This window comes from Folsomia candida, unplaced genomic scaffold, assembly GCF_002217175.1.
Source record: "Folsomia candida strain VU population unplaced genomic scaffold, ASM221717v1 Fcan01_Sc006, whole genome shotgun sequence".
In the NCBI taxonomy this organism is placed as follows: Eukaryota; Metazoa; Arthropoda; class Collembola; order Entomobryomorpha; family Isotomidae; genus Folsomia; species Folsomia candida.
The window spans coordinates 3,912,028-3,925,201 of NW_019091198.1; the positions used below are offsets into that span (position 1 = coordinate 3,912,028).

At 38.4% G+C, this 13,174-nt stretch overlaps 1 protein-coding gene across 2 annotated transcripts in view; it reads right to left on the reverse strand.

Moving 5' to 3' along the window:
- LOC110851257 (tetratricopeptide repeat protein 28) overlaps window positions 1–12,184 on the reverse strand; it is a 46,852-nt gene extending 34,668 nt beyond the window's left edge. Inside the window, exons 1-2 of one of the 2 annotated variants that reach the window (XM_035853218.1) lie at window positions 11,448–12,184; window positions 9,218–10,288 (exon numbers count right to left, since the gene is read on the reverse strand). In XM_035853218.1, coding sequence (XP_035709111.1) covers window positions 9,218–9,235 — 18 coding nt within the window. In that variant the 5' untranslated portion in view covers window positions 9,236–10,288; window positions 11,448–12,184. Of the gene's footprint in view, window positions 1–9,217; window positions 10,289–10,819; window positions 10,838–11,447 lie in introns of those variants that run through there. The other variant, XM_035853219.1, reaches the window with a different exon arrangement.
- Between the last annotated feature and the right edge of the window lie 990 nt (window positions 12,185–13,174).

Genomic DNA, 13,174 nt, shown 5'->3' on the forward strand with positions numbered 1-13,174 from the left:
TGCGCATAATAATAATAAATACGGGTAATATTTGTCTGCTACTTAGTTTGTACAGAAACGGTTCAAGTATCGGTTTCTGGTAGTCTTCATTTAATTTTTAATTTCAAAAATCAAAGTTTTCAAATACGGAAAATGGGGATTCTTTTTGGTACACAATTTGAAATTGTGTAATACTCTAATTAATTCACTACTTGCAGTCTGAATGCTCCTTAACTACGTAATGATGACTTGAACAAATTCTTCTTTACAATTTCAAGGTTTGAAACAGCATTCGAACTAATGGACACAAAATAAGCATCACATCGACGGACGGACCGACCAAAAGCTGCTTGCTTACTACCTTCTCGTTATTCCCAGCAGCAACTAACTAACATGACCATCCAGACCATATGGACGAATCTGATGTTTGATAGATGATCCAATGGGTAGACACATGAATCGGACCTACAAACAAGAGCCAGATGGTGATGTGATGCTGCTAATGGTCCACGAAGGTAAACCACATTTATTTCTTAAACTCGGATTTAAGAAAACGTCAAAAGTACGCCCGACCGATTTGTCATGTTACAATGCTTTCCTCTGCTAAGGCATGATGATAACAACGGCGAAAACTTGTTAACTAGCTGCTGTTGTGGGTCACTTAATAAGTAAATAAACAAGACGGCTATACATAGTTCCGTTAGGACATTACCTTTACGAAAGTCTGAAAAATCATTTAAATAGCAGAAGACTACCAGATTTCAATCCGAATGAAATATATTTGGCTAGACATTTCCGGATACAATAGTCGCACTACTGGGAAGCAGAACTCATTATTTTATTCAGGGGTATATGAAACTCCCAATAATTTCATACCACCGCAATATTAGCAATGCTGTCATGTTGTCCCTGCCATGCATACCCAAAAGTACCCACGATGTATGTAGGAACGATGAGGTGTCCTGTTTTTCACCCGAACCTTGTAACCCTCAGGAGTAATATTATTACTAAATTATTTAAGTAAAACTGGAGGTAAGAGGCGCATTTTGTGTCGAAAACTTATGTGACGGAACCGACGAGATTTGAGGAAATTAAGGTTGCCCTCAAATTACAGATTGTGAATGCGAAGTGTCGGCACCTTTGAGACCCGTATTGTGCGTGGTCCTTCATTCACTTCTCTAAATTGGGTCATCGTCAACACACAAGTGCAGTGCCAACAACTGTGGAGAGCGAATGCTGTGTGTCCTTTCCCAGTGGACCATGGCATGTGTTAAGGAAAATATAATAATAAGTCTCTCCACTTTTCCACCAGTAAATAAAATAGAAAATTGGATTAGAAAAAACCTCTGCTGTGACACCATCAACCAACATTAAATGTTTGCATGTTGTTGTGAATAACAATGACGAGAAACAACTTTGACAAGCTTTTCATGTCACCTGTAGAAATTCTAATAGAAATTTGTTAATGTACGTAATTATTCGAGGATACTTATTATTGTACCCAACTGAATACTTATATGTCTAATATGGAAAAATATCCCATGAACTGAATCATAATTGCATGTTGCAGTCTCACATAAGCATTCTTTTCTTACTGATAGAAAGTCATGAGTATTTACCTCTGAATAAAGTCGAGTTCATAGTTTGGACGGATATTAATGAGTATGACGATCCATTATCTATGACTGAGGAGGAGAAAGGCATTCACTCGATTGGATGGTCGGTCAAATGCGACGGTTTTTAATTTGGATCTTGCATGCCACATAAAAGTTACACATGTGGTTATTAAACTCATCCTAGACGACGACACCAACAACAGTTGTCTTTTCGACCAGTTTAAAATTTGTGTCGACGGTGCACAGAGAAGTGTACAAACTTCCACCCACAAATACGAATAAACAATGAACCCCATACCTACCTACAAAACCACAATACGTATGCATACATACATGTACGTACAAAATAGATGCTTCCCTCTGATTTATTGCAATCTATCTACGATCAACGATTTAGCGCAGTTATGTGAGACATCGCCGTAATAATCAATTAGCAACCGACTGCTGTAATCCACACCAGACGTAAACTTCTAACAGTTTCATGTTTGAATGCAATTGCTGCTGAAAAGTAAGTAAGTAACCGTACGTGCAAACGTAGCTCGTGTCGTGTCGCCGGCTCATTCTTTTCTTAGATGTCGTCGCTAGCCAGTCAAATATTATGTACACACAGAAGATGTGGCATGTGCTGGTTCGAGCCACGACGACGACGACGACGACGATTGAGTCATAAATAAGCCCATCATGCACCTCAGCAGGAACGGTAGAAACAAGCAGGTTAACATTTTATTTGGCGACAGGGAGATGCGGCAAAACAAGACAGCTACCACACCAACCATTAAATGCATTACAGTCCGCAACTGAATGTGCAAATGGCTTCAACTCGATGATATAATTGCCTTTATCCAGATTACGAAAAAGGTTTAATATAATTATCTTGTCCAAAGCTTTTCATGGTTGCGTGCGCACTGGACTGATATGATTTTTTTCAATATTAAGAGAAGCTCAGAAATTCCTGTGCTAAAATTTATGAAATCAACTTCATTCATGCAGCAGTTAACGCAGCTATAAAAAAAAACCATTTGGAACAAAACCCATTCTGGATATTATCAAAGTTTATGAAGAAGGAATTCTTGGGTGTGTGTAGCATATTCCTGAGTGCATAAGTACATATCTCTCAGAAGACAGCCTCAACATTCTCCCTGTCGTCCGACGACTCCTTCAGCTTATTATAGTGTCCTCTCATAGAAAAATGATACAAAGCATGTTGTCGATGCAAGGATTGTTATTTTATTCCTATTGTTGGTCGGGACTTGGCCCGGAGTTTTCAACTAATAATAAAGAATATAATAATAATGATGCACAAGACACGCATAGCGCAAGGGAACGAATGAAGGATACTGCACGAAAATTCTGAGAATGACAAGAAATGCAATAATGATAATAACAACGACGGCAATAATAATAATGAAGATTCTTATCCGCTCTGTAGTATCTCTACAAATCGTTCTCCTACTACGTCGGATGACAACACGAGGATAATGTTCAATCCAAAAATAAATATGGACACACTGAACTGAAAGGAACTCTCTGACCCAAACTACTTTTTGGGATTGGTCATGTTTTCTGGTCATCTTTTTTTTACGTGTTGAATAGCTTTGTCCGAGTAAATAGCGCGACGACAATTTATAAACAAGTATTTATAATTTATCTGCAATTACTATACTCACTGAAAATTCAGGAAAATTAATTGCAACTCCTACAATGCATAAAACATATGCATAATGGATTGGGTGACACAAAACGCTAAATTACTGACCAAGTGGAAGACAAGAAACCTTGACCAGGATTCTTCTTTAACTGTCAAAAGTTCCACAACCACTTTCTTGTCACTTCAAAGTTGTACGTTACCAGAGATAAAATCTGACATTTTTGGGGGGCTTTAAGTCTAAAAGTAAATTGTTTAAGTTGGATCATAAAATTTTTAAATCCTTCGCATTGATTTGATGAATACGTAAGAAATGTGAGAATTTTTTGTTTTTTTAACCAAGTCTCATTTCTTATTGTTTTGTCTGTGAAAGCCGAGGAGTTGTTGATCAGGTTGGGTATTACCGTCGTAATAATGATAATAATAATGATAATATAATAACTGGTAAGGTTATCCAATTTTAGGACAGCTTTGTAATTTCCATACTTCGTACAGATACTTGTATCAAAGTCGGTATTAAAGTTATATAACCTGATGATGAAAGATAACTCTCACCACAACAGTGTTCACTTAATAGTGCAAAATTTCTGCGAAAGGCATAATTTGTGATCAATTTTATTTTATCGCCCATTGCAAAATTATCATATACGCGTTGATTCCGAATTACATAGTAACCTCTCCTGTTTCGACTGATTATTGCAACAACTTCTGTCGTCGTTGAACAAGAAGTAAAAGAAGGAACACGTCCGAATATGTTAGTCACATTTGGTTCTTCTTCTTCTTCTTCATCCGTAAGAAGTTGGTTGGTGAACGGTTGAATGTGCTCCAGGGAGCAAAAAACTTGCACAGGAATGCTATTTAATTTACCAAGTGCAATAGCAAACCAGCCAGCAACATGAATTCTACATATACTAGACCAGCTCGTCGTCTCTCATTCTTATTCTTCGTCTTCTTCTTCTTGGTTGCAGAAGCAGGCATGTCATGTCCTCACTCAGAGGAGACCATTGTAAAACTACTCTTGCTTGATATCGCCCCTGACTGAATGTATGAATGTATGCACGCAAAATACAAAATACTCGTCGTGTAATGACTCGAACAACTCTTGGATTTTAGGTCCTCTCCGATTCAACAACAATCAAGACTTGATTCGTGAATCTTGATCGTCCGCATGTTCTTGACGCAGATCTTCCTTTTCACCAAGAAGAACCACCAAGATGCGTTCACCAATTGTGCAATTTTTCATATACTCTGAGACTTTTCATCGGAAACTCGAGGCTTTTATGCACTTCTTGGCATTGTTGATGATGCTGCTCCAGTCAGTGGCATCGCAAATTGGTTGCGGCTCGAGATAATTAAGATTATAGCCCCTCGTTCCCATTATTGACTCTGGGTCGGATTTTTGCCAATTTGTTTTAAAATAGATGCAAAGTGTTTGAAAGGATGTTGGTTGGTTGGTTGGTTGGTTGGCTTAATGATATAAAGTAGTTTGTAAAGTATGTAAAATGGTGTAAAATAGCGTCTCATCATCTCGTGTGCTTTTGTGAATAGTCTTCTCTCGGAGCAATTGCTTTTTCCCCAACGAACGCAAATGATTTTTCCACCTTTCTTGCCTACATGCATGCATATACTTGGAGTTGATTGTGCATTATACTTTGTCCGCAGTGTTGCTCCTCATCAACAACTGATGAGCCTCCTCCGAAGGAAGACGCTCTGTGTGGAAGTGTGAATAAAGAAAATCAAGCACCTCTCCGTCGGACGCTATTCATCCGATAGTTGACTGTTGATGGTGGAGTGCTAAAATAAATGAGAATTTTTTTACCCTTCTAATTATTCACTTGGTTATTGTTGGGCTGATTGTGATCAAAGTCGAGTAAAAAATAAAATTATATTATTTTCAAAACTATGCAGAGTCAAAGTCACAAGGAGCGAGATGTGGAGGTGGTGGTGGTGGTAACAAATTATGCCCCAAGAAACTGCTACCCTTGCGAAAATAAAATCACAGAAAGCTGCGCTGGCATATAATTACAAGATTTTTTTTTTCAGTGCTTGGGATTCGAAACAGTTGCGCACGTCCCATTGTTGGATGTACACGTATGCGAGATTTATATTCAACTCTAGTTTTGAGATAAATCTGTCCAATTCATAAAATAGTACAATAACCATAACCATTACACAACACGTTGGACGGAGAGCAATAACAGTTTGAAATTCAATCATAAAGTTGTTTCTCCCACCACCATCGCCACACACAGAGGGAATTGGACTTTGTTCCTTTTTCGACATCTCTATTATTGTGTCGATCCATCCATTCTTGGTCCTGATCACAATTATGAGCAGCCTTTGCTGTAAATAACCTGCAACTTGCCTAAATATTAGTACGCAAAGGAGCGAGAATATCCAGAGCTAACATACACTAGCAACAAACAAGTATTGGTCATTAGTCCAGGGTAAGATTCAATCGCCTACAGCATGTTTGGAAACTGACCGAATTGGGCCAAAATTTTTAAAAACAAAATGGCGTCGTTGGCGACATTTCACTTTTAAGGGTGAGAATGACCCTCAAAACACCGCTTAAGTTGTTCAAAGGACGGTTCAAAACAACTTGGATCTACGTTACTGGGTTGTCCACACAGTCGCATTTTTGAAACCAAAAGTCATAGAAATTATTTAAGCTAGTTAAATTTCGAACTAAACGTAAAAAATTTGGTGCAATTCGGTCGGCATACGTACGTGCTGTAAGCGGTTGAATCATACCCAGGACCAATGACCAATACTTGTTTCCTTCGGCTGTACGTACGTATCGAGGTAACCAAACATTATTAGAGATGAAATTATAATGAGCCCATCAACTCGGACGGAATATTATTCCTCCGGGTGTAAATGTAAATGTAGGTGGAGGAGCCAAATGCAAGTAAAATATAAAAGAATGGGCCTGGCAGTATTACGTTTTAAGAAAGAAAGATATGAATGGTGCTAAATTCCCCATCATCCTCCAAACCTGGTTCAACCCCTGCCTACATACATACGCTCGAGACCATTCTTCCCTTCCATTCTTCCCTTCTCGACGGCTTCTGGAACATGTGTGGGGTGGCTTGAATTTTGGAGACTATGACCGACCACCATGAAACAAAATTGTAACATTTGCTAGCATCAGGATCATACCATGAGTAGAATATTTAGTGGTTCCATCAACAATTTTATGTGTAAAATTTCTCATCTAATATGTATTTGTTTCCGAAAGTTTTTGTTTTACAACCCTCCAAAAATTCCAATATTGTGAAAGTAAGCAGGTTTCAATTGAGAAATTACGTACGTGTACCTACATAAAAGTAAAATATGCAAGCGCTTATGTATGTATGTCTAACCACCTCCAACAATGGTTACATACTGAATTTTAAATTGTCATCAAAAGCCATGAAATAGCAGGGATCCTTTTATATCCTGAGAATAACTTTGCACCAAATTAGTACATGCTGGTTCAACCTCTCAATCCAACGCGATTTCATGAGCATTACAAATTTTGCATGTTATTTGATTCAGCTGTCAAACAATGCGCAATGAGTCGGCAATAATTTTACAATGTGCATAAAACAGAACGACATGAATGACACGCCACATTATAGATGAAAAGTTATCAAATTTTTACCTCGTGAACAATACAACTTCCAATTTAGAAGGAAACAATATAAATATTTACTTGATGCGAACAAAGCTGCAATTAGGGCTCCTGGAGCGACTTTAAATACTTTAAATAACTACTCAAGAATCTGCTGCAGTGCGTTTCTTTAGAAAATCTATTTGAATTTTCTCCCATCTCGTTTTTTTCATTTAAATTTAGTTTCACGCTTTTATTCTATTTTTAAACGTTTTCTAAACTGCCAAATTGTGTTGATGTATAAGAGCGTGAGTAGTGCATGAATGGCACAGAGTATATTTTTGAGTATGTAATGTAGGTGGGGTAAAACATGAGATCAAACCATGCAAAAAATTATTATGATTATTATTTAGCTCTATTTTTATTTATTCCTCAAGTGCAATTTAGGAAACCGTCTGGTCTACTAACTCCCATCAAGTCAGTTCAGGTTGTGATGATATTCCTGATTCTTGAAACCTCACCTAAAAGTAAAGACTGACTGACTGGACATGTTCATAACATAATAGATTAAACTCTAGAGAGAGAGATTTGCCCGTCTCCACCAAGTTATTAAAGTTGGTGGAAAGCGTTAATAAGGTCTGAATAACTGCATTCTACATAAAATGGTCATTACTCATGTTATGTGACATTGTTGACTGTTTTCCAACTTTTACACAGACTCGGTCACGACAGAAACATCTTATTCCATAACTAACCAACTATTACGAAGCCCCATCGCATAAAGTATTCTGTCACATTCTCATTTTTTCCGGTGAGCCTCAACCACGTTCAACTTTACCGTCCTCCTGACGACTTGTTGTCAATAGTCGTACCTTCATGCCTACGTGCAAATATTCTTTTAATGTGTACCTAGCAAAGACTGGGAGTGAGCAAAGATTTCTCACCTAAATATGAAAATTCTCACATGTTCTCATGTCCATGTTATAAACATTTATTCATCCACCGTCGTCCTTTGTATAAAATGAAGCCATGATGAAACAATGCCGCATTTCTGTTGAAATATCCACCTGTGTTGTTTACAGTTTTATGTGGACGAGTACACAAATGAATGCATATGCATATGCAGTGAACTTGTGAATTTTCATGTAGAAATGAGAAAAAACCTGTAGCAGCCAATATGTAGAATTTGCGATTTCTTATTACTAAAACAATCACTCGTAATCTCAACATGCATTCCAATTTATTATTATTATTATCATTATTATGATAATCATAAATTCAAAATCTTGGATTAAAACTATTCGCATCCAATCATTTTCCAAAGTTTGTTGAAAACCAGCAAGCAAGCAACAGAAAATTGGGAAGTAAATGAATGCTATCCGAGCTCGAAATGATTAGGGTGGTGTAAAACTGGTCTATTGTACAGTTGCTTTGCTTGCGGAATTTTCTCATGTGGGCAATAATGTGAAGGTAATACAATCAAGGATGGATTTAATTTGTTAAATTGCCCTCGCACAAGATTGGATTTGAGAAGGAATACGCCATTAACCAAAATTAAATGATGCGAATACGAGTATCTCATATCCTACGTGAACCACTGGTCGTCTGCGAAATACATAATTAGTTAGTCCACCCTTGAACCTTAACCATATGGGAACTACATAATTCCTTTTGTACTCTCCCTAATTGCGATGCAGGTCACAAACTGCTACATTTTTTGACATGATACTTTTTCTCATCAACGAGAGAAACAAAGGTTGCAAAGTGAGATGTCACCACGATAATGTGAATGAGAGCCGTTCATTTTCTAGCTTTGCTTTGGAGACAAACGCAGATACAGGAAGTTCAACAAAACCAACAGGTTGCTGTATGTACTATCTTTGCTACCCTATAGTCAGCCTCGCAGTCCATACGTGTAATTGAGGGTAAGCCCGTCGTAACTCTAAAAAATGACAGAAACATCAATAAATGTCGCCTAAATCTATTTCTCAAGTGTTGGTCAAAGGTCTCCTGAGCTGAGGCACGTTCATTTATTTTGACAAAAGAAAAGCCATATCCCGTTTAAGGTTGCTGATACGAGATCATTTGACATTTTTTCTCCGCATGGGCCACCGGAATGCGGTATGAAAAAGAAGAAGACGTTGTTGGGACTCGAGTGAGCTCGCAAAGTACCAAATATGTCGGAGGGTCTCCTTTCCTCCGATGAGGATGGAGACGGATGATGATGCATCCAATGTTATTGACAGGGTGGAAAGAAGGGACAATCTCTCCTCCGTAATGGATTAGACGACAGTAAATATTTTGATATCTACTGAAAGGTGGAAGATACAGGTCGTCTTTCTTAAGGCAAAGGTCGTATTGACACAAATCTATTTTTCTTACCTGGGATGTCATCATCATCTCCGTGTGGAAAGGGTCGCTCGATCCTTTCGTTCCAGGGTGAATTGATATTACGTATGCTTTTTTTTAGTTCAGCAGGCAACTAATTGTCTCACATTTATCCAAGTGGGCTTAAATTATGTACAGTACTGTGTGAGATAATATCATAATATCGCTTCTCTCTCGTATCTAAATGTTATTTGCTCAGTTTAAGGTTAAAAGCCAGTCATGTGAGTCACCACACTTGGATTATAAACACTTCTTGGTAGCGAATTCGATATTATATGGAACTTTGCATTGGCTTTGAATTTGAAGGGTCATAATTTTTCCTCAATTATTACACATCCACCAACTTTTTACACTACGTATGGCAACAGAACACTTGGTGTCAAACGAATTTTTCTCTTGATTGTAGAAGGATGAGTTCGATGACAGCTTAGCTCCAGTTGACTTGCTGGTGACGAGGACAAATTGGGCGTCCTGCTGCTCTCCTTTGATCCTTCCAGCCAATCATTTGACATTTAAGGTCACCACCAAGTTAACCAACCACCACCATTTGGCACTTTATGCATTTCACCTGTCATCACCTTGTTCACTAACAAACTCACAAAGGTTTCGGGTTTATGGGTGTGAGGTATGTAAATGTGTACTACTTTTTCACTTGATAGAAATATGGTCAAGGCCCAAGGAATGCACGACACCAAACTCACACGCGTTGGTTACACAAATTATTGTGTAATTTTGAATAAGCTACCACTAGAGCTTTGCTATGGACCGAGTCGAGTGAAATTGATTGGGGTATGCGACAGTTTTCTAGTTGTGACATCGCCACCCGTGGATTTCACTGCCTACACAGCTAACGTCCAACAGCGCTGAAATCGTAGAAAACTCCCCAATAAATAAAGCCCCCCTCTTCCTCGCCGCATCCATTCCAGTCGTTCATCTCAATTAAATTATTCATAGAATTTAAGTGTCATCGACTTTTCTTTCTCCTTGTGACTTTGATCACTGAAACTGAGTGATAAGAAGCAACTGGTCCCCTCTACATTTTTTCACTCGGGTTAACTTTGTTATCTGAAATAATAAAATTTGTTTAGGTTAAAAACACAATTTCATTAAATAAAACAGCAATACTGACAGCGGTGTGGTGCACGGTCGTAAATGTTTCAAAATGACGAACCGAACAATGTTGTCCATTATGCAAAATGTATCAAACCTCATGTGACGTGAAACTGTATGTTCAAGTAAAACCAAAAGGCGACCTAGTAAGTGATAAATTAAACCTAAAGATCGTAACATTAAAGATAAGAAAGCAGGTCTGTCCACCTTTTACAAAATGTAGGATGAAACGTTCATCCAGGGAATCGAGAGTCAATTAAGTCGAAATCAAATCGATATCAGCAGAAGATGGTGCTGCTGCTATTAAATATGTACTTTGTATAAAACGAGATTGTCTTCTCTTGTTAGCATTTTATTTTTGAACATTTTTATGCCGAGGAAGATAACGAGGAGCTCAAAAATATTAAGTCTATACGCCATATCATCTCGGCTAATGCAAACAATTCGCATGCATGTTTGTATAGTGCATGATGGGTGATTACGTACATCCACATATATAAATGCCTCTTCTTCTCTCAGTCCTACGAGTTTTGATTGGAATTTATTGTTTGATAGCAGAACAGGAACAAGAGCTGCAGAATAACGAGAGATCTAAAACAAAATAAAATCAGGCAAAACTCGTTCTCATTCGAATAAATATGATGTTATCAAATGTGACTGACGGTGGTACAAGTACATATTTAAAAGTAAGTAAAAGGCGGATAGATATAGATATGGCCCCACTTTGCAAAACTATCATTGCAATTCTCGATAACTAAACGGTGCGGTAAAGTTGTTGTGGGTACTAATATAATCATCAAGACGTCAGTTTGCAGGAATTTGCTTCACTTGGCATCTCAACCGCGTTAGACATGAAGGTCGGAAAAATTCTTTAATTTTTTTCAGATTCGAGGACCACCTCGAATATTAAATTCCGTACGTATGATTCAGGAATTTACACAAATATGAACAGATTTGCGTGACCAAACCCACGGCAAATAATTCGGTTTTCATTGACACATGATTTTTTTAATATGATGCACTTTATTAGGCCGTAATGTAAGCCGGTGGGAGAGACAGCAGGGGTATGAATGAGACACTTGTCTTCTATTGTTCAATCATTTTTCGCTCTCACCTTCCGAGACACGAGGACAACTTTTGACTGGGAGAGAACATCCATAAATCCACATTTCCATTCAAGAGAGTGTTGTGAAATTACAAGGTAATTCTCTGTACCACATCTCCACCACTCCTTTGATCTCACCGGAGGATTTGTGATTTGTGACTGGTTGCAGATTTAAACAAGATATCACCACACTTATTTCTTCTTGGTCTTTCGAGAGACACAGCAGCGCAGAACTTGGTTGGAAATGACGACATTTGTTGTAGTAAATAATCACCCAGTGTGGTTTTGTTACTCGGTTGTGGAGAGACTGTCCCTTCTTCTTGAGAGTAATTCTTCTTGACAAATTGTCGTGTTGTAAATTTGCAGTTGCAATTCTGTACATGTACTTTTCCGCCTCATTTAACTTGTTGCCACTTTTTATTAATCCAATCCTTGTTGTAAGTTGCACTTTGTAAACACACAAACTTTTCACAAATCAACACCTCCTACAACTTTTACACACTAATCCGCGAACCGTTGATAATGAAATGTGAGTGCATCGGGGCATTAAATCGGAGAGATTATTTTCTACTCGGAGCACACAAATAGTAGTCTTACAACAGTCTGTCAGAAGTGTGTTCAAATAGGATCCTACGTAGCTCGGATGGTCTGACTGACTGGAATTGGTTTGGTGGATGAAGTTTCAAAACAAATCTTGATTCTAATTCAGCTAAAAAAAACCAGCATCATCAACCCCTGCATTTCATTGCATTATCCGACCACTCAACCAACTATCTTAGTTCTGGGATGCCTCGTATTGCGAACATATAGTTTTTACGCTCTTCTTCACTCAACAGGTTGGTTTTCTAGCGTTAGTGTTGTAATCACATAAAGTAAGTGGTGGAGGTATTACTTATTGTGCGGCTGAGACATTGCACCATGATGAGGATGATACCTGAATAACGTACACTTGTGCTCATCCCTTTCTCATGCATGTACTTACTTGTTGTGGGATGAGAAAGGGTTGAAATGATAAGGGAGCTATGCAATGCAATGTCATTCATGATCCATCAGAAGTGCGTCAAAAGTGCACAAATAATATGGCGGATTCGTACATTTTACATTTCCATGGAACACAATGATCAACGGTAAGCTCGTGGTGTCGTTGTGGGGTCATGTTTAAATCCGAAAGTCTGTCTGGAGTGAGTGGTTGCATGATCCTTGGTGATGTAACAGGGAAGAATTAAAGAGAATACTAGCCACATTCGCGTACTACTCACTCATACACATGCACATACACACAAGTACATAAGAGTCAAGTCAGTTGCGTCTTATTATCCTGAGTAAATCCCTGTTGTGGTAAGTCTGAAGCTTCATCGTGGCTAAAAGCAAGTGACGATCCCTCGCAACCTCACCTGGTCAGGTACGAAGAAGAAGAACCGAGTTGAAGTCAGTTATGGAAGTGGGCTGAGAGAACGGATGCCGATTCCTTGAGAATAGATAATAATGGATACCTGGCTTCAGAAACGTATCTTATAACGCAGCCCAACTAGTCTTTTGCTGGACAACAAAGTGCATTACGATGAGAAGAACATGGGTGATAGTTTGTTGATACTTTGTTGTTGGAGTTCATGCACGTACCACACTGCGGACGGAGGTGTTATGAATGATGCTCGGTTTTCAGGTACGAAGAAGACGTGAAATTCTCAGTCGCGTATTGTTTCTCCTTAATCTCAACTTGTTTTATGATTCCGAGT